The sequence below is a fragment of the Haliotis rubra genome, unplaced genomic scaffold (assembly GCF_003918875.1).
Source record: "Haliotis rubra isolate DU_JTF1 unplaced genomic scaffold, ASM391887v1 Scf174, whole genome shotgun sequence".
NCBI classification, from domain to species: domain Eukaryota; kingdom Metazoa; phylum Mollusca; class Gastropoda; order Lepetellida; family Haliotidae; genus Haliotis; species Haliotis rubra.
The window spans coordinates 174,134-201,589 of record NW_025765714.1 but is presented as its reverse complement, the minus strand read 5'-3'; the positions used below and the strand labels follow the sequence as shown (position 1 = coordinate 201,589).

General features: G+C 38.0%; 1 protein-coding gene across 4 annotated transcripts in view; it reads left to right on the top strand.

Annotated features, from left to right (window-relative positions):
- LOC124272883 (kynurenine 3-monooxygenase-like) overlaps positions 1 to 27,456 on the top strand; it is an 87,236-nt gene that overhangs the window by 33,211 nt on the left and 26,569 nt on the right. For all 4 annotated transcript variants that reach the window (XM_046708106.1, XM_046708103.1, XM_046708105.1 and 1 more), the window contains exons 5-7: positions 411 to 498; positions 3,183 to 3,354; positions 22,825 to 23,018. In XM_046708106.1, coding sequence (XP_046564062.1) covers positions 411 to 498; positions 3,183 to 3,354; positions 22,825 to 23,018 — 454 coding nt within the window. The remainder of the gene's footprint in view (positions 1 to 410; positions 499 to 3,182; positions 3,355 to 22,824; positions 23,019 to 27,456) is intronic.

Here is a 27,456-nt window from a genome sequence, read left to right as displayed (position 1 = left end):
GTGGCACAATCTTGATAGTGGAGCTATTGTGGTGCAATATTGATAGTGGAGCTATTGTGGCACAATCTTGATAGTGGAGCTATTGTGGCACAATATTGATAGTGGAGGTATTGTGGCACAATCTTGATAATCGAGCTATTTTGGCACAAAAGTGGGTACAATAGGGTCCTGACATTAATGCATTAAAGGCATAAAGTGGTGCTGTAATGGCTCAGGAGAGGCTTCATAGTGGCTAGAAAGTTCTGCAATCTTGTGAATTATTATCATGAAAATGACACGTAAGTTCCAAAGAAGGCTACCCAGGTATGTCACATACATTTTTGTCTATATGTGATTCCGCTTTGTTAAGATGCAGTGAATGCAGAGTGGAGAGCAGCCATTGTTTCACAGTATGTGTCTTCATGTTCCAGCTGCAGATGAAAGAGAGAATGTCAGTCTCCACTTTGAACACAAACTTGTCAGCTGTGACTTAAAAACTGGCGAAATCATCTTTGAAAAGTAAGTAAACAATTTGAAGTGATGTACAAAGCGCAAAGAACAGTCATATACATGTTCATATTAATTGGGGCGTTGGGGTAGTCCAGTGGTTAAAGCGTTGGCTCGTCACGCCGAAGACCCGGGTTCGAATCCCCACATGGGTAAAATGTGTGAAGCCCATTTCTGGTGTCCCCTGCTGTGATATTGCTGGAATATTGCTAAAGGCGGCGTAAAACCAAACTATGTCAGTCAGTCAGTCATATTAATTGATCCTGTTGTCATTCATTAGGGCCGGTGGGGTAGCCTAGTGGACAACCTAGTGATTAAGCATTCGCTCCTCACCACACGGGTACAATGTGTGATGCCCATTCCTGGTGTCCCCTCTGTGAAACCATACTCACTCACCCACAGATTCATTACTTCATGACTTCCGTAAACAAGTTGCATGTGTTGTGTATCAGGTCACAACCCACTGTGTTGAGTTATGTACCTTAGCTGTTGAGTGAGTGAGTGAGTGAGTGAGTGAGTGAGTGAGTTTTAGTTTTACGCCGGCGGTCTGTAGATATACGGGTCTGGACCAGACAGTCCAGGGATCAACAGCATGAACATCGATGATGAATCTTCAGTAAATGAACAGTCCATTGACCTGTGTTTACCTGACCATCTTACTTAATTCTACCTGTATGCATTCAGCATTCTGGTATGGTCCAGTCTAACCATTGTTACTAGCCAACAGATGAACAAATATGTTCATTGCCCCAAGTTGACACTGAGTGGTGGGTTTATGAATGTTCAAAATTTATCAAGTGATTGTGTTGCAGGATTTTTCATCTATTGCCTACATTTTGTGTCATTCCATATGACTGTGTATATAACAAAGTTCTGTAACAAATTAATCCTTTAGATGGCTCAGTTATGATAGAGCAGTCACCACTACTGAAGTAGAAATATTTACAATGATTATGAACGTAGGTTCTGGAACAAGATGTGTTGAGGGGTGGCTGGTCAGAGCGACATTTGGCAATCCATGGGTTCTCTCCAAGGCAACATGCAGCTTGCCATTAAAAATGTGACTGTTATTATGAGGGATTGATGTCTTGTACAAAGGTTTTTACGATGCAAGGTCTGCAATCTAGCACAATACACTACTACAACACATAGAGAACGGATTATGTCAGCGGCAAGTGTTGTAGTCCTTTTATAAAGTATTGCTATATATCTGTGCCTTTGACTTCTAAAGGAGAAGGACACTCCAACTCTGAAGGTATTGATAATATGGATTTGCCTTTTCTTTGAGGATTCAAAATTTGATTTGACTATAATCTTGACTGTTTGACTTGTGTTTGGATCTGTCCTCACTCCACTGCACAAAGCGACACCTATTGGGGATTGAAGAAAGAGAAACTGGGTATCATAACAAAGGCTATACAATAAAGAGTTGTAACCAAACTTACATGTTTTTATTATCAATTGTATCAATCAAGTGTATTAGTGACACTTTCAGCCATATTGTCATATTATACACAGCAAAAATTGTATCCCTTTAGAAAATTCAGGTAAAGGAACAGGTCATAACCAACTTAGTCTATAAAATGTAAAGCAACAGATATGTTATCACCAGACATGTGAATTACCATTTGAAATGTATTTTTTTGCACCGTTAGGCATAGCTAGCTGTATATGATATATGCCATATTATATATTATTACCATTAGAATTTTCTCATAAAAGTGGGATGTAGAAATCAGCCGTGCTCACATGTTCTACTATTTAACCCTAATTGAGTTAAATATACCCAAAAATATAGTTGTATGAAAATTTGATGCAATGATTAGATGAATGTACCATTTTAACAAAACTTATATATTTCAGTATCAAGTTTATGTAGTTTCGGCTTTTCTGCACATATTATAAGTTGTTCACTGGTCACAAGGGGGACATGGAATGATGTACCCTCTATGTTTGCTTTTTTTTCCCTCGCCCTTCGGGCTCACTCTTTATGTTTGTTAATGTTCCCTGAGACCAAAACATAGAGGGTACATAAACCCATTGGTCCCGAGGGACCAGTGAACAACGTAGTTATCTTACCGAACACCTCAATGGTAATTTTGAACTGTTTGAAGCACGGGTATTGGATCATAATAAGGAGTACCAGAGTTAGGCAACACCATTAACACTACTAACATGAAGTACCAGACAAATTCCGACAGTTCAGCATTTCCAGCAGGTAACATAGAATATGTTACGCTTGTAAGCGGGGTACATTTATTGGCTCAGCCAATCGGAAAACGACATTTATGTGTGAGGTAAGATAAGTATATACATATATGTATATGTGTGTGATAACTGAAAGCATAGCATTTATCTACAACTGATTAAAAGTTGATAGATGTACATATTTTTCAAAAACTCCTCCAACCGTAGCAATAAGGTAAAAATCTTCATGCCAACTGCTGAAGATGATCCAGTGACTTCTAATGCAAAATGATCTTTCTTGATAGCTTTTTGTACAGCTGATCACTGTAACCTAGCTCAATGCTATAGTTTTGTTTGACTTAAATCATTTTATCATGGTTCTCTATTATAAAATGAAAGAAAAGTTAAAATATGTGATTTTCTGTTTGTCCAAACTTTGATATAATAAGAGCAAAAACTTTATGTTGTTGCCTTCAATTTGAACAGTTTATTTTGTAATGTCCTTACAGGCCAGATACAACTAAGGTGAAACAGCAAGTGGATCTAATCCTTGGCAATGATGGCGCCTTCTCTGCCGTGAGAAAGGAAATGATCAGACAGAGTAGTAGGTTTAACTATGCCCAGGAGTACATCCCGCATGGGTACATGGAGCTGGTCATCAACCCCACATCATCAGGCGAGGTGAGTGAGTGGAGCAAGGACAAAAGGTGGCTGGAACCCTCTGTGTGGTATTTATTGCATAATATCATGTCCTGACAATATGCACTAATGTGTCAGTGCTTCTTGCCATTCAGGTTCATGTTTATAGCTCTTGAAATAATCAGTGATGACAGGTGTGATATCAACCACGTGTTGATGACAGATGTGATATCAGCCATGTATTGATGACAGTCATGATATCAGCAGTGTATTGATAATGGTTGTGATATCAGCCATGTGTTGATGACAGTTTATGATATCAGCCATGTGTTGATGACAGTTGTGGTATCAGTCATGTGTTGATGACAGTTGTGATATCAGCAGTGTGTTGATGACAGTTGTGATATCAGCAGTGTTGATGACAGTTGTGACATCAGCCATGTGTTGATGACAGTTGTGATATCAGCCATGTGTTGATGACAGTTGTGATATCAGCCATGTGTTGATGAGAGTTGTGATATCAGCCATGTGTTGATGACAGTTGTGATATCAGCCATGTGTTGATGACATCAGCAGTGTGTTGATGTCAGTTGTGACATCAGCCATGTGTTGATGACAGTTGTGATATCAGCCATGTGTTGATGACAGTTGTGATATCAGCCATGTGTTGATGACAGTTGTGATATCAGCCATCTGTTAATGACAGATGTGACATCAGCTATGTGTTGGTGAGAGTTGTGATATCAGCAATGTGTTGACAATGGCTGTGATATCAGCCATGTGCTGATAAAAGTTGTGATATCAGCCATGTGTTGATGAAAGTTGTGATATCAGCCATGTGTTGATGACAGTTGTGATATCAACCATGTGTTGATGACAGTTGTGATATCAGCCATGTGTTGATGACAGTTGTGATATCAGCCATGTGTTGATGACAGTTGTGATATCAGCCATGTGTTGATGACAGTTGTGATATCAGCCATGTGTTGATGACAGTTGTGATATCAGCCATGTGTTGATGACAGTTGTGATATCAGCAGCTGTGTGTTTGTTGACAGTTGTGATATCAGTAATGTGTTGATGACAGAACTTTGTGATATCAGCCATGTGTTGATGACAGTTGTGATATTAGCCATGTTTTGATGACAGTTGTGATAGCCATGTGTTGTTGACAGTTGTGATATCAGCAGTGTTGGTGACAGTTGTGATATCAGCCATGTGCGCACAAGAAAAAAAATGGTGATTTCCAAAAATTTCCAATTTGGAAATATCATATTTCCAAAAATTTCCAAAATTGGAAAGATGATGTTTCCAAGGCTTGGAAATTTTTGGAAATTTAGGAAGGATTTTACCTCTACTTCTTTCAATTTCTCTTTTTTCCCAAGGATCCCCGGCCCATGAGTGTATAGACTGAACTATTTCACGAATCTTTTGATCTGTTAGAGTTCTTATTATTGATATACATAATGTATCTTGCATGTGACATATTTATTCATGAAAACTGCAGGAATAAGCCATATTTTCATATTATCCCTTTGTGCGTGATATCAATGCACGCGTGAAGTGATACTTTTTTTAAAGTTGGGATTATGTTTAGAGTAAGTGTTTACTATTCGCCGTCCTATGCGACCAACTAGGAACCAATTTTATATATTAGTTTAACTTCACTCATCTGCATTCTTCTTGTTCTATGTGTCAAAAATTTATATTGACTGTTCTATTTACCGCTAGTATTGTGAGCATTTTCAAAAGTCAGTTTCAAGTGTATGTTTTAGTTGTTATCCACAAAAGCGCAAATATATTTATTTTTTTCCCTTTCTCAATGTTCAGTATGAATACAAATTCCATACACCTACGCTATATGGACTATATAACAGTGTACCAGACATACTGATTGACTGAGTGTATTACATGCCATAAAAGTGAACCCGTGCCATTCATGTAATGGATTCCCGTGAAGTAGGATTTTGTTATTACAGTATAATCTCGTTCATGTTATGCGTTGGTGTTGTTATACGGGATTAAGACACTGGGTGCTATAAAATTCTGAACTTGTTTTGAAATATGATCAATTTACTGAGTTAATTTACTGAGTTTAGCTCACTGAGATTATAATGATACTGATTCATGTGTTCACTCAACGTCTACGGGGATGATATGTTCTCACGTCTCGCCAAAGTTATTGATTAATCTACTAATCTACTAATATCTAATAAAGTGCTAGAGTTTTGGGTGACCTTCGTAGGGTCAGTAATAAGTTGAAGTAGGTCATACATGATTTGAAAATTATGTATCTTATTATTACTTGGGGTGTTGGCATGGCAGATTTAAGAAGATCGTTGAAAAGGCCCTCCAAATGATAGTTGAGATATATTTCACATGATATGTTTCATCTTGTGATGAGTAGTATAAACAATGGGGGTAATGGGACCAGCCTATATAAGGCAAGGAATCAATAAGTATCTATTCCTAACTCATATTAATTTTTAAAACCATAACACAACTACTTTTCATCTCCCATGTAAAAAAGTAGTCATAGTCTTACTCGAAAGACTATGTGGTACAGGACCATAAACCCATACAAAAATACTTTTTATCTGACCTGTAAAAAGTAACCATAGTCTTACTCGAAAGAGTAAGACTATGGATACTTTTACAGGGGAGATAAAAAGTAACCATAGTCTTACTCGAAAGAGTAAGACTATGGAGTATGGGGTCATCCTATATAAGGCAAGCAATCAATAAGTATCTATTAAATTTTTTCTATCACCATTAGAGTGTCACATTTAATGAAGTCAAATCGTATCAAGTCCCTCGATGTATGAAAGGTGTATGTTACGGGTAAGATTACACAATCCTATATCTATTACATCATCTTATGTTTAACATGAAGGATGTTTGTCTATTTAGAGAATTGTTTTCACGCATATAATATCAACGCTGCTGTGTTTGTAACTTTATGATATGTTTACAGTACATGAATTGAAAAAGCAAGCGCGAGACCGTGGACTTCGAGGTTATTCTCGTATGAGAAAACATGAATTGCTAGATTTATTAGGTTTTAAATATCAAAAACACCTACTGTGAAAGAACTAACAAAACAAGCTCGTGAGCGTGGAATGCGAGGTTATTCTCGTATGAGGAAATCTGAGCTAACTGAATTACTGAAAGAACAAAACCTATAGAATTACAATTCAGACCTACTGAGCATGCTGTAGGTAAATATTTGAGAGGTTGGATGATGGAAGTTCAAAGAAACATAGATGTTGAAGACATAAAACCATTGGTATTTGACAAAGTAAACGAAGAACTTAACGATTTAAGAGGTATTAAATTTCAACTCACGTTAAACATGACACTAGAGAAACAACAGTCGAATGAAACAACTGAATACACCAATGTTTACTTCAGAGGTAATCAAGAAGTTACAAGCAAACCAGACACTATCAACTCTTCTATAGACAGATCATTAGAAAAATCACGAGAAACACTAGAACGTTACACTAATATGGGTTCTGGTTGGGTTGTTGACAAGATTAATATGGTCTACCTGGATATAGCAAACTATATACCGTTGAAAGGTGGATCGTACTTACCCCTTTCTGAGTATTTCAAGAAAAAACAAGCTATGGTTAACGTTAAAAACCGAGACAACAATTGTATGAGGATAGCGATAAGATCTGCTAAATTTCCAGTTGAAAAACATTCCGATAGACTTTCCAGTTATCCAGAAGATGACGGGACCAATTGGGAAGGTATAGACGAACCCACCCCCATCTCTCAGATCCAAAAAATCGAACAACAGAATCAAGACTTAGCCATGAAAGTTTTCGGACACGAAGGTAAAAACGTAATAGTACACAAGACAAGTCCTTTATTGTATAAGGATTGTCGTGAAATGATCAATATATTTATGATCCAACAAGGTGAAAAATATCACTACACATGGATAAAGAATTTAAGCCGACTGTTGTACAATCAATCGAAACACAGGGAAAAGAAACATTTTTGTGAAAGGTGCCTTCACGGGTTTTCTAGGGCTGATCTGCTTGATTCGCACAGGGTTGATTGCCTAGGTGTTGGGGAGACAGCCGTATGAATAGATATGCCGAGAGAAAAAAACGACATCTTGAAATTTATCTACCACAAAAATCAAATGCCAGTACCATATATTATCTACGCTGACTTGAAGCTATCATTAAACCAATCGATACAGTAGCTCAATCCACTAATCAAAGTTTCACACAAAAAGTACAAGAGCATGAAGCGTGTGGGTTCGGGTATGTGGTCGTTCGTTGTGATGGTCAAACTAACCCTCCAGTTATTTATAGAGGACAAGACGCGGCTGAAGAATTTCTAAAGCGTTTACAACACGAAGAGAAAATGGTTATTAAAAAACTATGTAACAAAACACCAATGCGTATGACCCAAGCAGACCGGGAAGCCCACAACAAAAGAACATATTGTCATGTGTACTGTAAAGCTCTGAATGGTGATTCAGTTAGAGATCACTGTCACATTACTGGTAAATACAGAGGTGCGGATCACAATGAATGTAACTTGAAGCTAAGAATAAATCCTAAACTTATTCATATACCAGTGGTGTTTCACAATCTTCGCGGGTATGATTCACACTTGATTATGCAAGCTATTACAAAGGTAAAAGGCAACATATCCTGTATCCCAAACAATATGGAAATATATATATCCTTTTCGCTAAATGGGTTGAGATTCATAGATAGTGTTCAGTTTCTGTTGTCGTCTCTAGACAGCTTGGTCAAGGCTAATAACCCGAATGACTTAGCTGTAACTAATCGTTACACAGAAGAGGAAACTCGAGCTTTGCTGTTACGTAAGGGTATCTACCCATATGAATACATGGATGACTGGTCTAAGTTTAATGAGACACAGTTACCTCCTATTGACCGCTTCTATAGCAAGCTGTCTGACGCTGCGTCTATCACACAAGACGATTACACGAACACGCGAAAAAGTATGGGAAAACTGGGTTGTCATAATCTAGGTGATTATCACGATTTGTATTTGAAAACAGATGTGTTATTGCTGGCTGATGTTTTCGAGATATTGAGAAAAACGTGTTCGAAGCAATACGGGTTGGACCAGGCATGGTATTATTCAAGTCCTGGGCTCTCGTGGGATGCCCTACTGAAGAAAACCAGTGTTAAATTAGAATTATTCGCCGATTACGATATGCATCTGTTTATAGAGAAAGGGTTACGCGGTGGTATTTCTATGGTATCAAAACCTTATGCCAAAGCTAACAACGAGTATGTGAAAGGCTACAACCCTAAACTATCTACTATACCTCGATGCCAACAACCTATACGGCTGGGCCATGAGCCAGTATCTACCTACCTGTGGTTTCGAAAGTGGACATCTGAGATCGATGATGTTATGAGCATCGCGATCGGATTCTAACAAGGGTTATATACTGGCGGATTTAGAATATCCGGAGGATTTACACACCTCACACAACAGTTATCCCTGGCTCCAGAGCGCTTGAAGGTGAATATGGAATGGATGTCTGACTACCAACGAAATTTGCTGGGTCCTACAGGACGGGTGGTAAACGCGTTGAAAACTTGTACCTAACTTGATGAATAAAACCAAGTACATCATTCACTATCGCAATTTACAACTATATCTGTCGCTGGGTATGAAGCTGACTAAAATACATAGGGTACTAAAATTCAATCAAAGTAAGTGCATGGAACCGTGACATCAGAATGAACACGGTTTTTACGAAGATAGCCACAAGCGACTTAATTTCGAAAAACCTGTACAAACTCATGAACAACTCTGTATTTGGTAAAACGATGGAGAATTTAAAAAACGCGTTACGGAAGCTAGTCTGGTCGAGTGAGGAAACAAACTCAGGAAAAATATCCAGCCCGTACAATAATAGAAGTATTATATTCGATGATGACTTGGCAGCGATACATATGAAAAAGAGCCACATTATATTTAATCGACCGGTTTATGTTGGTATGAGCATTCTAGACCTATCAAAACATCTCATGTATGACTTCTACTATAACAAGCTCAAGAAACAATACGGTGAAGGGTGTGAGGTGTTGTACACGGATACGGATTCATTACTCATGGAAATTCAAACCGAGGACGTGTACGAGGATATTAAATACAATATACACCTATACGATACCAGCCATTACCCAAAAGACCACCCTATGCATAGCCAAGTCAACAAAAAGGTGTTAGGTAAGATGAAGGATGAATGTGCTGGCACACCAATCACCGAATACGTTGGATTGAGACCTAAGATGTATTCTATTAAAAAAGCAGATGACGCTGAAATAAGAAAGGCTAAAGGTGTGAAAAAGAACGTGGTGAAACGACATATTAAACATACTCTCTACAAACAGACCCTGTTCGATAAGAAAACGTTCAAACACCAGATGAACATACTTCGTAGTGACTGGCACAAGATATACGGGATGACTATAAATAAAACATCTCTATCACCAATGGATACAAAACGATGGATAGCTTCAGATGGTGTCAAAACCTTTGCTTACGGTCATAAAAAAATTTAAATTTATATATATAATGGAGAAAATTTACTACAGCCCGCGAGGATATTGGAAAGGGGTAGACGCTATTACAAAATTATCTAAAGCCGCACGTGTTTCGAAGAAAAAGCCAAAGCCTGGTTACAAAAACAAGCTATATGGCAAATATACTTACCAGCACCAAAATATATACCGAGGAGAAAATTCGGTATACATACACCTAATCAAGTTCACCAGGCCGACCTGTTGTTTCTTCCACACGACAGGGTTAGAGGTAAAACCTATAAGTACGCCCTGACAGTTGTAGACGTAGCCAGCCGCTACAAGGAAGCTGAACCATTAACCACGAAAGATTGGATCAAGTAGCACAAGCGTTTAAGAGAATATACAAGCGTAGTCGGATTACATATGATTTATTGCAAGTCGATCCAGGCCGGGGAATTCATGGGATCAGTGTCGAAACTGCTAACCAAGCATAATGTAGAAGTTAGACGCGGTGAGGTGGGTGCCCATCGAAGTCAAGCTATAGTAGAGAGGTCTAATCGCTCCATCGCTGAACGTTTGTTTTCACACCAATATTCACGTGATTTAGCGGATCCTAATAACAGAAACACTGAATGGGTAGAACGACTTCCACGGGTGGTTGACTTCATGAATCATGAAATAACAAGACTACTTGATAAGAGACCAGTCGAAGCAATCCATATGAAATCCGTTGTATCAGAGGCAGCAGCACCCCGTCGTAAAAAGGAAAAAAGAAATTCCAGATCGCGCGCTTGTTAGATATTTATATCAACCAAGTGAATACGAGGGAGACACCGTGAAACGTGCTACAGATCCTGTATGGTCTATGAAAACGCATAATATCAGTCGAGTGGGATATCAAAGACGGGAACCTAACTTATACTTCTTGAAAGATGGACCACGTAGAGGATTCGTGCACGCGAGGAATTACAAATCATACCACAAGGATAAAAAATATATACTTATACCATTATCTTTAACAAACGTTTAACTTCGAAGATGTAGTCTTTTTCTTATCATAAGTCAGTTTAAATCGTAATTTATCCGGCGCCCGTGGGCTTTACATAATCGGTAATGACCTTTAACTCCTTTACGGTGAAAACAACAATAACCCTCAATGTGGCTTTTATTACCACAAATTTCAGTTTTCCCCATAAGAACCCATTGACAAAGATATGGTGCGTATCTCATTTTTTGATATAATAATTTGTGTGATTAGTCTAATTGTTTCACAATTAACACTATCGATGCTAAACCCAGTGCCACGAATACCAACTCACGATCTTTTTGCCCATGGGAAGGAGTGTAATACTGAGAAATCCTTTGTGCATTACCTAATGGTTCTAGTTGTTTACCTGCTAGCACGTAGTATTCATAGCTTCGTCGACGTCCTTGAAAGTTCTAACAGAATGATTTTCCCGTTGTAGTTGATTATTGATAAAATCTTATCTCTTCATGCGTCTCTTAGCGTATTCAGCCTGTGCGGTCTGCAGTTTTTCTACAGCTATATCGTGTCGTTTTCTCTCGCTTCTACCTCAGCCGCCGTTTGACTCTCGCGAATTTAGAAAATAGATAATTACTCCCCGAAAATGCTAGGGCATTCACAAGAGCTCAACCAACCATCATTGCTATCGTGGCCATATTATATATATTACTTTAAAATATTTTCCAGTATAATACCTTGTTTTATCAGAACGTCCTTGGTGGCCATCGCCATACCAATATTCATAGTAAGCATAGCAATATCCTGCAGGTTGAAGTCGAAGTTTTATAGTCGGTTGTTTTATAATCATTTTAGTCAACCGAAATGCGTATCCTACTGCTAATCCGGAAACTACTAAGGCGTGGTATGCATCATTAACGAATGTTTTTCCCTCTGACATAATATATATTAATAGAAATATAATTTTGATTATAACATAATATGAGGGTTGATCTCCTCTGGAGGTGTTGGTGACGGCTGTGGTTGTGTTTGTTTTGGTTTAAATAACATAAATAATGAAACAACAGCAGTGACTTCTACACTACCTACGGTAAACCACAATGTGTAATTATTTTTATGGTGCCTGGCTAAGGCGTTTTTTCTACCAGCTTCAACTCTTTTTTTGTTCTTCTTCTTTGTGGCATGCGTCACTGGCTCCGTCTTCGGTGTTTCCTCCTCTGGAATCTTGGTTATTTCTTCCTGGGTAGTATCCATCTTGTATATTATTATTATTATTATTTTTCCTCTTTAAATTGACAATGCTTTGTTGTGATAATCGCCCGTCACACGGGGCTAAAACATCCCGTGATTTGTGGTACAACACGCAGCTGATAGAGCTCAAGGCGTGTTCAATAAACGGGTCTTTCTCTAGGTCCTCCCACAAATAGAGTCTACGTTCCGTGGTATGGGTAAAATAATGACGCTTATACCTGTGTAAATCTGGGTAATAGTAGAACCTATAACTTTTGTCATCTCAGCCCCGAGTTTTGACTCATACCTGGCGTATAATTTATCTATTTCCTCATCTGACATTTTCTGAATTTTATCAGTAGTTATATTATCTCCTAAATATTGTTTTGCCTTACCACCCACAACTAGTGTTACCAGTCTGTCTCGCTGCTTGTCGTCCTTTTGTTCATCTGAAACTAAGATCTGTCCGTGTAAGTCTTGTTCATATTTATAGTAGGACATAAGATAATGATATTGTCAAATACGTCTTTATAGTACCCCTCCAACAAATCCAGTATGAAAACTGTCTTACCACAACCAGTCTGCCCAAATATTATGGCGCAGTGCGGATCTCATGGTAAATTAATAGATGGCTTGCACAAATCTCCCATTCTCTATATTAAGTTGCACGTCCATAATTACATATAAATATAATTTCAATTTACCAGTTGGTTGAGCCTTCTTCATTATTTGAATGGTTATACCCTCGCTTCCCTTGTCGATTCGACGACCACTACCATGTAGAGTGTCGTCATCTGTATATCTCATATCCACGGTAATCCCTGATATGCACGGAGGATAGATCCAGGTCATTGACTACGTTGTTGACTATTGAGTTTCGTTTGATAGCCGGTAGCTTCATTATTTCATCCCACTGCTGATATGCCTTCATTCCATGGCTAAATAGCTGATTACGTACTCCCTCTATGGTCACTTCCACTTTGGTGATTCCTGGGTTGAAAAATTTCTCGCTGTTTCTTTCGAATGGATCGTATTCCTCCACGGGTATGATTAATATACCTTTCATCGATCGCGCCGGCACGTTCATGTTGATATTCCATACCGTGTCGTTCTTATCACGTAATATCATTCTATGTCGCAGTATCCTATCGTACAGGATGGTCATTTTCCCAGAGTACTGAATTCGAATCTGCCGTGCGAGATCAGGATTAGTCACCATGTCGAACTCCAACGAGATGTTATCGATCTCATAACTACCCTCTTCACCGTTCGGTGTATACACGACTTTGCTGTAATCATTGAACCTTGAGTTCATATTCCAACCTGTCACCTAATGTGGCTTGGTAAAATGGTGCGTGCCCGTTAGCAACTCAAAGTCTAGCGGATATAGAACCTGTTTCCATACGCTTCGGGTGATGGCTTTTTCACTTTTCGATAGTTTGGCTGTCTCTTCTTGTGTGAAGGTGTACCCTATATCGTAACCTAGTCGATTTACTGATTCCCTGGTACACGTCGTTGGCGCGTTCTCCCTCACTTTTCCATAGGTCTGTGTAACAGTAATATACATCGCTGTCATCTATGCTAAGCACCTCGTTACCACTAATTTTTATGGAGGTCCTCTTGACTATAGCACGACCCACATTATTCACTAGCTCACGCTTTGTCGTTGTCTGATTTCAACGTGATGTTAAATGCCAATCGTGACCGCACCTGGTACTATTATGTTGTTCTCCCCAAGTTGGGGAATCTAACCAACAGTACTTGGTTCTGGTCTATCTTGCTGGGGTTGTTTGTAATAGTCACCGACTGACGCACGGCTTTGACGCCTAGTGGTTCTTTTAATCTTCGAAAAGGATTTAGTTTTCTACCATATGACATTGTTATATATTTATATTAATATAATATAATTTCAAAAATATGGATGATATTCCGATGGATGATTTTGGAGCTATGGCCTCTGATGATGTTGATTAGGATGAAGACATTTCGTTTACTAACTCATCATTGAGCAGCCAACTACTTAAAATAACAGTAGACGATTATTACGATGGATTAAAAAACGATAGAAACTACGTCGAGCCTCAGTACAAAGACTATTCAAGTTTTATATAGATGATAAGGGTATTCTACGCCTTAAGGATAACCCGAGGTTGATATCATGAACACGCCAGCACTAGAAAACCACTTGCCTTGTCAACGCTAACCAGTCGCCATGGTACCGAATTTATCCGTAATAAACTAAACATGCAGGATTATGGTGGTGCAAAGCCTAAGATTTCTCCGAAGGTAGTTCAAGATCTGCAAGCTACCAGGTCCCAACTCAGTAGTGGTGGTGACATGACACAGCGTGCTACAGAAGCGTTGGACAGCATCAAAAACTGTTGGGAGCGTGACTGGGACAAACCGTTACCTGGTTTTAAATTTCCAATGAGGGAACTGTACGGCTTAGATGAAGCCTTGAAACATGTACGGAGAACTTCGTGAACAACATGGGTAAACTGAATGAACTCGACGAGCACATCGCAAGTGAAAAGCCAAACTCACCGAAACTGAAGACGATGATATTAAAAGCGTTGTATCATAGAACGACTCGTAATTTACAAGATGAGAGACAGACCCGATTGAATCCGCTTCCTCTAATCGAGAACAGCTTCGATCTCAGATCAGCCGCGTCGCGAAACCATCGATCGAGTACTGAACGAGGATACCACGCTGGCTGAAAGGATCCGAATATTGTTCCGAGCAAGGCATCACCATTGCAAGCGCTATATCAGCATTTGGCTTCATCATATCGACCCTAAGTCAGATCGCTGGACGGGTGGTGGAGGAACACCAACACCACCAAAACCACCGAGTGGTGGTGACGTCAGAGACTGGATAAAAAAACATCTGAAATCACTAGGGGAAGCTCTGGCTAAACTCGCCGGTAAAGCCGCCAAAGCCCTGCCAGGTATCCTGGGTAGCATCGTCTCGTGGTTGCTTAGCACTCTCTCGAAAACAGTCACGTGGCTAAGTCAAAACCTGTGGGCGTTCATCGTCGCTGTTGCCGGGTTGGTGTACGTTGTCACTAAGGAATTTTTAACCAGATGAAACCCAAGCCAACCGCAATCCCAACAACCACCAGCACTGTTTTACGGTCGATGTGCTGCTGATTAGACACCTGCACGTGTGGTGGTTTGGGTTGTGGTGGTGTGGACTGAACCTGGTGGTGATGCCACTATACCCGTTTCACCAGTATGCGTGCGTTGTGGTACATGGGAGACGTTGACGTCGGCGTTAACACCCAATTTTTGGTCGGCTGTGGCGATGATTATTTCATTGTTGTAGCCTGTTATTTTATTGATTCTCAGATGCATATCACTCGGAGCCATTTACAATCCAACACCGAACACGTAGTCGAATTTTGACCTGGCGTATTGCAACTTATCCTGATATCGTTTTATAGCACTAGGTAAATCTACTGGTGATGCGATAACGTCCTCAATATTAGCCACTAACTGTTTTTGAGAATCGTAAGCCGTTCCCTTACCTATAATATTAGAATGAGTCTGTGATTGAGACCCTAGACCAGCCCACACGTACGTTCGAATCGAATCGTTCAATCTGATAACACCAGCACGAGTAAAACCCTTCGACATGTCCAGCATAAATATTTTCCAGTCATCCGGACCCTGCTCGAACCTCCATACTTGGTAATCCTTGCTGCCGTCGAAAGACATGAGATCATCTCTCCACTCATTACTTGTGACGTAAGCATTCACATATGTTTTACCACCCCATTCTTTAAGCATTTTGCTGGCTTCCACGAGGGGCATGTTGTGAACGATAGGGATACCCAACCCATGGTTTGGGCCCGTCAAACGCCAATCCGTCTTTGGGTTTAGTTCGAATTCATTACAAATCCGTTCATACGCACGTCGATCGTACGGATTGTTTACTGCATCCCATGCCTTGTCCTGTGGGACTGGGGCCCTGATTTCTTTGAGGATACGCCTTACCTGGTAATACACGTGGAGAGAGAAAACAGATTTACTTAATCATTACGCCTAGTGTCGGTTAATGTCAAACCACGTCCAGTTGTCGCACACCACACGGCAAAATTGAATTGATTCTGCCAGAACTGCATAGGGTTGTGAAACCAATCGTGAACCGTTTTAACATTAGTGACCGAAAACCTATAATTTTTAAACACGTCTATAAACTGGGTTTTGAAGTACGAACCAGCCGTGTCAACCACTATTTTCATGTGTGTGAAGTCATAAGCCTTTATGTTGTCGTTTTTGGGTAACGTGCTTCGGGTTTATACATATTATTATATAATATATAAATATATATAAATATGTACATTACGCTTCAGGTGTAACGAGGCGGTGAGGCCGTTCAACTTATGCACGCTATTGATAACACGTCTGGTCAACTCGAAATAGCACTATGTGATATAACCTACTATTGTATCTACTCCCCGTGTGGATTATGCTTCCCGCACCGTGTCTTTAGCTTTGGCGGTACTCCCCTAATTAGCTCTCCGGAAATCCGAAATATACATTTTAGCCTTCCCGACATCTGAAAAATAAATTTTAGCCTTCCGGTGCGACACCGTATTTACAAAACCTAACATCTCTATATATACACACACAATGAACCAGCCGTTACACTTGAGTGCACATCCACCCGCTCTGACTGGGTTCGGTATCCCGGCTGCTTCGTTTCTAGGGAAGTAAACCCAAGTACAAAATATTGCACTTTTGATTTGCGATTGTATGCGCTTTTAATTTTGTTTATATGTTTTTCATAATCAGCATTGTATATTATATGTCATAAATAAGTGATAACTGTGTTTTAATTATGTTTGATTTTTGGTTGCATGTTGCATGGTTGCAATCCACTCTTTTGATGATCTCCTCAGTGCATTACCGCGATAATGACATCGCGAGATATCGAACGCAAGAAGGAGGAGTGGTTCTATGCGGGTGAACAATTGAAGTGTACAACATACTACAAGTATCTTGGTCTACTATTCTCATCTAGGCTAAAATGGTCAGCTGCATGTAGCAATCTCGCATCACAGGCATCGAAAGCATTAAGGCCAGTATACCAGCTATTTAAACGTAACCAAGCAGTGACGTTCTCTACAGCAATGACTATCTTCGACTGCAAGATTTTACCAATCCTTCTTTATGGCTCCGAGATATGGGGAACATTATACAATGAAACAATTGAAAAGGTCCATACCTCTTTCCTTAAACGATTTATATCTGTTGGGAAATTTGCATCAAACAAAGCAATCTGCTGTGAACATTGCATGGATCTCAACATCGAAGATGAAGTTCACATACTATTTTCCTGTCCAAAATATTCTGCACTTCTAATGAAATATTTACCTTGGTTAACTTCTGTTGTGCCAAACAAATGTAACTTCATCAAACTTATTTCTTCACAAAATCCACAAACAATCAAATTACTATCAGTATATTTGAAGCATGTATTTAATCCACGCCGTTCTTAATTATAAGTTTTGTTTATTATATCACATCCACGTAACAAAATATAATATTCTGCTGTAATTGTACCTTAGGTCATAAGGCCCGTAGTATTGAATAAACTAGTCTGAGTCTGAGTCTGAACGAGCCTACAGCTCAGCAGGAACAGAAATCGTGACAATTGTTGTGAAAAATGAAAGCTATATGTTCTCACAATCTGCTGTCATTTAATTTTGTCTCCTGCTTTGCCTAGCCTCCGAGTGGGCCTAGGACAAATGCCACCCGGACAAATGCCACCTAGGACAAATGCCACCCAAATAAAAATAAAAACCACCAACACAATAACAATTTAAAAAGTCAACATTACTATGAAATCAAAACTTTACATGAAAATCAACTTTTTTATCAAAGTGAATATATAATTTTTAAGAAACCAAATTATTCATCAAAGTCTACATAATTTTACAACAAAATCAACATTAAAATCAATATGGGTGGTAATTGTCCTCTCTGTAATGGTAAAATAACTGGGCGGCATTTTTCCGGGTGGTTTTTGTCCGGGTGGCTTTTGTCCTGCTCCCCTTCCGAGTTACATCTTGTTTTCATAGACGATTCTGTCGTAATTGCCTGGTGTCGCTGGGCCTTATTTGTATGAGCCAGCCGCTAGTGATAGTGAAAACTATGATCAGCCTCGCTTATCTCCGGTTACGGTTAATTTCTTCAACCTAAACAGTGCGACGTTATTTGAAAATTTCCTGGTAGTTCTTGTCTGATTGTATTAAAGTATCAAAGCAGTGTGGGCTTTTGCAGGTATTCTAATGCCTGGATGGTATAATGACTGATCATAATTGATCTCATTTCTGTGGGGCTTTTACCTCGATATTTATTCACGTCATGTAAAAAATATGATAGTATAATATTAAAAAATGACATTTGATCTATTTGAATCAAATAAAACTAAACAACCCCACTTTGCCATTGCTAGAAGACTCTGAAAATTTACTTAGGTAAATAGGTACATACAGTTTTAGCACACAGCAAATGCTTATATGTATTTCTTATGCAACAATAGAAGTTCTGTCCGTATTCTCAAAATAGTGTTGGCCCATAGGTTTTCACATGCAATTAAAATTGCATGCAATGAAGAAATTAATACTCCCTTCTTGTAACCCGTGTTAGGTGGTATAAACCTACATATGTTATTTGTCATCATTCACTTGATGGTCAGTTAATGAATTTAAAACAGGTATAATTAGTGGTAACACCACTTAGATAACCCGACAAAGGGTTCCATTTGGCATTTCTTGTGTCTGGAGTAAATACTCAACATTATAAACATCTATCAAAGGATTAACCGATAACACTATGATTGATTACTTTTATCTTATACAGCGGATTTGTCAAAAGGTAGTGTTTATGTATGTAGATTTACTAATCTATACTGAATACACTCTGTCGTGTCTGTGTCTGCGTAAAACAACTTCCTTCTTTCAAAGGATTAACCGCCAAGACATTGATTGATTGCTCATTATTGGCTAACTAAATTACTTTTTGTTTAAACAAACGGCGGACATTATGCCATTAGTTCCCAGGTATGCTATCTTGGGTGACCAATGAGACTATATACCAATGTGAAATACCTGAAACGATATATCACTTTTCATAAACATGTATGAGACTGTTAAAAGACACATCATTTGGAACAGCTGCAGGTGCATCGCATATCACTCGTTTTTGTGGATATTGATGGATACATTCCTCAAACAAAGTAATAGCCTGACATTGTTCTTATAACTCTAATCTGTTTTAATTTTAATAATTGCATTTTGTTTTTATTCATTTGTCGTAGCATTCCACAGAATCATTGTTTTCGTCGTGACGTAAAGAGACAGACGGTGTCTGCACAGGACGTCGACCCTTGGGTGAAATGTCACGGTTCAGTTAAGAAAAAAGGTCCACGTCCTGTCCATTTGACCTTATACCAATTAACAGGGGATTAGAAAAGACAAAGAAATAATCCAGTGTTTTCACAAGGCGATAATCCAGATTATGCGGTTGAGAACACAGACAACAGGAGAAAAGTACTATAATTCGTCCATTTTATTTCGTATACAAAATCATCTGACATGAAGTAGGTGAGATGCACCATTTGCAAACTGGTTCATCTGAAAGATAGTAAAAGTAGATTTATTATTTCTTTTTACACATTCTTTTACACAGACCACGTTACACCACTCTACTGCTATATATAAATTGTTAGAATTGTTAACAAAATCTATTAAACGAAATGCAAAACATGGTCACGTACATTATTCAGATTTGATATATCTATTTTACTTTTATATCCTTAGTAACAGATTGATATCAGGCATTGACAAGATGCTTACCTTTATGTCTACTTGGACACGGGGATGAGCATGGTCACCTTTCACCATCGTCACATTGTCATTGACAGTTGACGCAGTGAATTTACACTTCTTTTCTGTGCACTTCCAGGATATCCAATTTCGCTTCACTCATTAATCCACCAACACACAGGTATCTTCCACCACTGGATGTAACTGTCTATTTGCCATATCGAAATTGAATGCAATCTACCGCGTGTTCCTTCCTTAAATATGTTCATCATTGTGAATTCACTCTCATATGTATGATGACATGTTGAGTGAACTATGTTCACGCCTTACACGATGCTCCGGTTATGGAAAATCTTAAAACAACACCTACTAGCGGATTAGCGTGACTCAAGTAACACCTTCAACATCAAAGTTTACCGCGGGTCGACTTCGTGTCCATAGCGAAATTTCAAAAGGTCGACTTCTTGTCCATACACTAGGGCGTGTGTGCGAATTATGATTTACATTGGCAAACTATAAAATGTCTAGATATTCAAGTTATAAGAAAAGGCAGATCGCCTGATTTTTATTTAGTTTCAAAATGCATACAAGTATGATAATAAACTAATTAGGATTATAAGACCAAATATAAAGACGCACATTGACTAGTATCTACATACTGGTGAGTGGACGTTAACCACGTGAATGTAGTAAGAAATTTATTGCGCAGTATTGTCACTTCGACCCCCACCTCGCTTCCGAGGAAGAAATCGTTATGTTACAAGTTGTGTCATGCCAAATCCTGTTGGCCATGATTCCAATACATATTTAACTACGAATGGAAAGTAGTTTTGATTTTCTAACTTGATGAAAACAAACCATAATCTCATTAATTCTTTAACAGACTTTAACCCGTGATGTTACGATTATTAAAAATGGCAGCGCCCTATCGTGAACATCCGCCAGTCTGAGAATAAATGCTATTTAGGTTTGTTTTCACCGAAAGTTAAAATCAAAACTACTTTCTACTGGTAGTAAAATATGTATTTGATTGATGCCCAATAGGATTTTGCATGACATATCTTATAACATAACAATTTCTCTCGTGGAAGCGAGGTGGGTGTCAATATAACACTACTTACAATATTATTGTCACTTCACCAAAACCTCGCTTCCGAGAAAGAAATCATTATGCTTCATGTTGTGTCATGGAAAATCCTTTTGGTCATCAATCATATATATATTGTACTACAACTAGTAAGTAGTTTTTGTTCTTTAACTTCCGCAAGCGATCTGAACACATTTAAGATATCGTTCCAAGCTTCCACAACGCCGCTTAGACTCACAAACATAACCCATTCAGCACGAACTACGGGTCCGGTGGAAATTAGTTCATGGTGACACCATCACTCGACCCCCCTAGAGGGCAATGCAACGATTGACGGCAACGCAAGCGATTCGTTTTGCTTTGAGTAGGTTTCGTTGTTCAGACCATCCTTTAATGTTGGAATATGGGCTTAAAAAGTAAATATAAAACAACATGAGCGATTCTGCCCTCTGTGTATTGTACTTACCATTGAATCAGAGTACCAATTCTTTTATGAATGTTCATTTTACTGTGATCTGAGAAACAGACTGCTCCCACAATACTAGATAAATAATTCATGTGAAACTAAATTTATCAACTTATTATTGTCTTGCAATTCTACAACTGTTAACAATCTTGCTAAGTTTATATTTCTTGCATTGACAAAAAGAGCGAAGTTTTTGAATATGGAGTATAAGATTAAATGACACATTGTACATGTTAGCATACAGCTTAATATTATATATGGCGCTGGATTGTATTGTCATCTATATAATTATATAACGGGTCGGTGGCCCTTGTACGAAACCCCACCAGTTATCTCCCCTTGCGGATATTTCCAAAATTGGAAATTTTTGGAAACATCATCTTTCCAAAAGTGGAAATGTCTTGGAAACATCATCTTTCCAAAATTGGAAATGTCTTGGAAACATCATCTTTCCAAGACATTTCCAAGCTTGTAAAGGTGGATTTTTTTTCCAGTGGTGTTGATGACAGTTGTGATATCAGCAGCTGTTTGTTGGTGACAGTTGTGATATCGGTAATGTGTTGATGACAGAACTTTGTGATATCAGCCATGTGTTGATGACAGTTGTGATATTAGCCATGTTTTGATGACAGTTGTGATAGCCATGTGTTGTTGACAGTTGTGATATCAGCCATGTGTTGATGACAGTTGTGGTATCAGCCATGTGTTGATGACAGTGTTGATACCAGCAATGTGTTGATAACAGTTGTGATATCACCAATGTGTTGATGACGGTTGTGATATCAGCCATGTGTTGACGTCAGTTGTGACATCAGCCATGTGTTGATGACAGTTGTGACATCAGCCATGTGTTGATGACAGTTGTGATCAGCCATGTGTTGATGACAGTTGTGATAGCAATGTTTTGTTGACAGTTGTGATGTCAGCAGTGTTGGTGACAGTTGTGATATCAGTCATGTGTTGATGACACTTGTGATATCAGCCATGTGTTGATGACAGTTGTGATAACAGCAGCTGTGTGTTGGTGACAGTTGTGATATCAGTAATGTGTTGATGACAGAACTTTGTGATATCAGCCATGTGTTGATGACAGTTGTGATATTAGCCATGTGTTGATGACAGTTGTGATAGCCATGTTTTGTTGACAGTTGTGATATCAGCAGTGTTGGTGACAGTTGTGATATCAGCCATGTGTTGATGACAGTTGTGGTATCAGTCATGTGTTGATGACAGTGTTGATACCAGCAATGTGTCGATGACAGTTGTGATATCACCAATGTGTTGATGACGGATGTGATATCAATTGTATGTTGACCAAACTGACTGTTAATAAATATATGTTTTGTTTGACAAGCAATCTGTTTCTGTTACTAGTTTGCAATGGCTACCAACTACCTACACATCTGGCCAAGAAATGAGTTCATGATGATTGGTCTGCCCAATCAAGACAAGACATTCACTGCAACCCTGTTCATGCCGTTTCCCATGTTTGAAGAAATCACAACAGAAAGGGAACTGATGGAATTCTTTACAGAAAAATTTCCTGACTCCATACCGCTCATTGGAGAGTGAGTAATCCCTTTCAGATGTTTCAGCGAGGTTTAGTGACCTAATTCATTCTCATACAGTTCCCAGACTGCCAAGTTACTACTGAATGAAAACTTGTGTAAGGGAATACCTCTTTGCCCTAACATGCCCCACCAGTTTATTGGTTCATTTGAGCCATTGCTTTCTAAATATGTTTTTAGCAAGAACCAATTTTGAATGAGTGTTTACCATCACTGGCATTTGTCTCCATCAGCTTCAGCTTCATTCCGACATTATTGTCATCAGTTGTGTTTTCAGTATGAAGGGGCCATTGGGATGATGGAAAGGTATTTCCCTGAATTTACAAATTGAATTTTCAAATTTAATGCACTGCACTTAATAAATTAATTTAGTGATGATGCATGAAGTTATCAAATTGTAAACTGACACAGACAATAAATGCAGTTATTCATATAAGAGTTTCACTGGGAATGGCAATTGGTTGGGTAATTGGAACTGTAGGATTCTGTTTAGGCCAAAAATCTGTATTTTCTCACCTGGATTCATGGTCTAAGCGTGGTCTCAGGTCTGTTTTATACAAAGAATCACTTACTGTAAAAGTAGTTATCAATATGACCCAAAACCATTCTAAGATCAACTGTCTTTCTTGAAAAATTTTCACACTTATGTACTTTAACCTTCCAAACAGTTTATTGAAAACAGCACAATGAACTAGATTGGAAAATGTTTTATGTGGCAGGCTTACTGGCCAGATTACCATTTTATGCCCAAAATAGGAATATTTTAAGTCAAATCGTAATGTTCTATGCAAATACCATGTCATATTTCAACCAGTGAAAGAAGTGGATGCCTCACAAAAGCTTTGTAAGCTATCAAGGATATATTGAAGAATACAGAAAACAGTAGCCTGGACAGTTTTTACTCAAATTTCATGATTTACATCACTCCAACCCCATTCTATTTCACTTGATTGGAGAGGACATGTGCAAAAGGCCAAATTTGAAATAGTCAAATTGGTGAAAACTTTGTAATGTATGAATTTTCTCCTCCTTTCAAATCATTCCTCTGGTATCTGGTTTTTTTTAGGGTAATAGCGTCTCGTTGCTATAAATTTGTGTATTTTGTTTTTGACGTTATTTGTTTTTACAATATGCATCCCATTTTAAATAAATCACAAGAAAAAGTCATTGTGTCCTGTTGAAAATAAACACTTTCATGACTGTCATGTGTAAAATCTTGCAAGAGTAAAAATGCTAAGTCTACACTTAAATACAAGTAGGTTATGGACATATCACTTGTTTCTGAACATTATTCAGACCACAGGAAATATTTAGAAGACTAGATTCTGTTTTCTGGTAACGATAGAGACCACACTGTACACTGGAGAAGGCAACCTTACACAACACTATAGTCTGTTTGCAGTGAAAACGTACCGATGAATTTTACTTTAAACAAAAAAGTAAATAAAATAATGTGAAATTAAGATTGCGAATCCTCATAATTTTACCTTGCCAACTGAACATTTAAATCTCAGAGTTTTGTTCATCTTAGAATAAAAGTTGTTTAACAAACGATCATAGTTTCAAATCGCTATTATCAGTTTGTATTACAAGGGGGTAAGCGCAGTAGTTGGAACAGTGAAACAAATGCACGTGCAGTACGTGATGAGCGTTAACTCAGACCAATCTCACTTGTTCTCGATGTTTCATTTAATGTGCATTCCCCCTTGTAATATCCAAAAGCGAGCTGAATTCGACGTTCTGGTGATTTCGACGATTGCATTGCTCGCACTATATCGGGTGAGTATGTGTGGCGATCGGAGTGCACAAGCAGTTCATCGGTGAGGCGGGTGCCCAGTCACTGTCGTGAGAAGTTTTATTGAAAATGGAAATCTGGAAGTTAAGTTATTTAAAAAGCAAACAAACATCAATATTATTTACCTGAGATTGTTAATACCACTTCAGATGCAAAATCAATTGACAATATAACAAAAAATAGCAAGCGAAACTTCAGTAAGATCAGTCGTCTGCTAGTGACAGGCAATATATAAATAGGAAGCCATGTGATCACAACACTCCTGAAAAGTATGGCTCATCGTCGAAAACCCATACAAAATACCCGGATGTGGAGAGCGGCAACAATTTCGCCGATACGATGTCATGAACGCTATTTTTGTTGGGAACACTTGATATTTTTGCGTGAAATAGATGAATATATCCTTTATCACTCAGGGTTAGTAAAATAAAAACTTTAAATGATATTAAAGATAAAAAATATGTTTTTGTCTTACATCGTCGAAAACCAATGACACCGGGATACGAACCAATAATAGCGATTTTAAACTATGATCGTTTGTTAAACAACTTTTATCATAAGTTGAATAAAATTCTGAGATTTAAATGTTCAGTTGGCAAGGTAAAATTCGCAATCTTAATTTCACTTTATTTACAGTAGATCTCAAGGAAAGTTTGGTTTACATGCATGTGAGACACATGACAGAAACCACTAAGAGTATAAACAGGGAGTTTAGTTGGATTTACTCACAGACCGATATACAACATACTTTCCTAAGCAGAACACAATAAAAATAAAAATTCCAAACTGGAAATAAAATTTCCCAATTCAAGGTAATATAGGTTTAAACTACTGTTATTGCTTAAAGGTGACTCCTAATGGTCACTGCTGTCTGGGCCAGTGAACAGGAATAGATTTCAAAGCATTCTTACATTAGGCCAAAAAAAATAAATGTTGTGGTTCCGATTTCCTACATTTCAGAACTAGGGTAGGTAGGTAGGTTTTTGGTTTTTTTTGCAAAATATTTTTACATTACTCATGTGTCAGAAAATAAATTTAATGTATTATGTGGTGAGTAAAATTGTTAGGCTCGGCGGGAATATTTAGGGTCAGTCGGGAAATTGGAACCACAAGCTTTTTTTTTTTAGGCCTTATTACAATTTTCAAATACCTATGAATTCAACTTGTAAAACATTTATTGAATCAAAGTATGATTTTTTTCTAATTTGTCTGCAAAGGGCATTTTGTATAATATCCTAGATATATTTTCTGAACAATTTCAGCACTTACCTTGACAAATCCTAGAAACTTTTACCTGTCTGTCTTCTCCATGGAATGAATAAGACAAAATGCTGCCAAGTGTCCTAAAACTATCTTCTTCTGTGTCTTCTGCTTCTAACAGACATCTTTGGCAAGCTCCTCACAGCCACTGCATGTGGATGTGGCATGCATTGATGTGGAGTTTGGATCATAAGTTATGGGGGATAACTCTTACTGGTACCTGATGTTGTACAATCCACCTTGATGCTAAGAATACTGGATACAATTAAGTTCTCTTTGTCTTGAATTAATCTGTGTAATCTTTACTACTTTATAATATTCTGTTTTCATATTTTTCATCTTCTTTTTCCTTTATGTCACAGAAAACTGGAAAAGCATGCAGTGTTCAGGAAAACTTTTATCAATGTTTCTCGTGGGGGAGGTGATCTTTTGGAATTTTTAAACATTTATTGGTGATATAAAGTGGCAATGTGACTATTGCTTATATGGGGAAAATTGTTCTATTATTATTTAACTGTTTAAATAGCCAGTCATATTTTAATTATTCTTTGTGTAAAGTCTGTGCAAACAATGTTTTGACCTACTTTTATTTGTCACTTTTGTCTGTTTTGTTCTGTTAAATGACATAATGAAATATTCTAATGTCATGTCTGATTTTATCTGCGCTTAATATCGTTTGAGCGAAATAATTTGGATTTTTTTAATGAAAAAGTTAAAATGTTAGTTCCCAGTTGACCAACATTGAATTGTTTACTTCCAAACAAGAATATATTTTGTTTTCAATAAAATTCCTTATTGTGTGAAATTCTAGGACCACATCCGTTAGGACCACATCCGTACATATTAAAATAATGTCCTTTATTGTAAATTGTCAAATATAAATGAGACAAAAACAGAAGAGGATAGTTATTCTGAAGGACATTTACATGTTCAAGATTTTTTGTAGTGAAACATTTTAGTGTGGGCCTTCACAGAGGTTAAGAGCATATTCTAGACAGAGATTGTTAGAGTAGGTTGTCAAGAAACGTGTCAAGTTACAGATTTAAATGAGGGTATTAAAAACATATACAGTAAAAAAAATGTTTGTTACTAATGTATCACTTGATGACCATCTAAATAAAAAAAACTACGTCTAGAGCATTGTCTGTAACTTTTGAGCAGGGACATACCAAAAAGGTCAAAGGACACTGATGTGATAAAGGCTGTAATAACTTTGATATTTGAATAATTTTCGTTTGCTCCAATTTCTCTCAAGAGGTATGTTTATAGAGATTCACACTGGTCAAGTAAACAAGATGAAAGGTCACATTATGATTGCTAAACTTGTATAGTCAGTTGAGCACAGATCAATTGGGGTGTAATATCATGATCTGTCTGTATTTC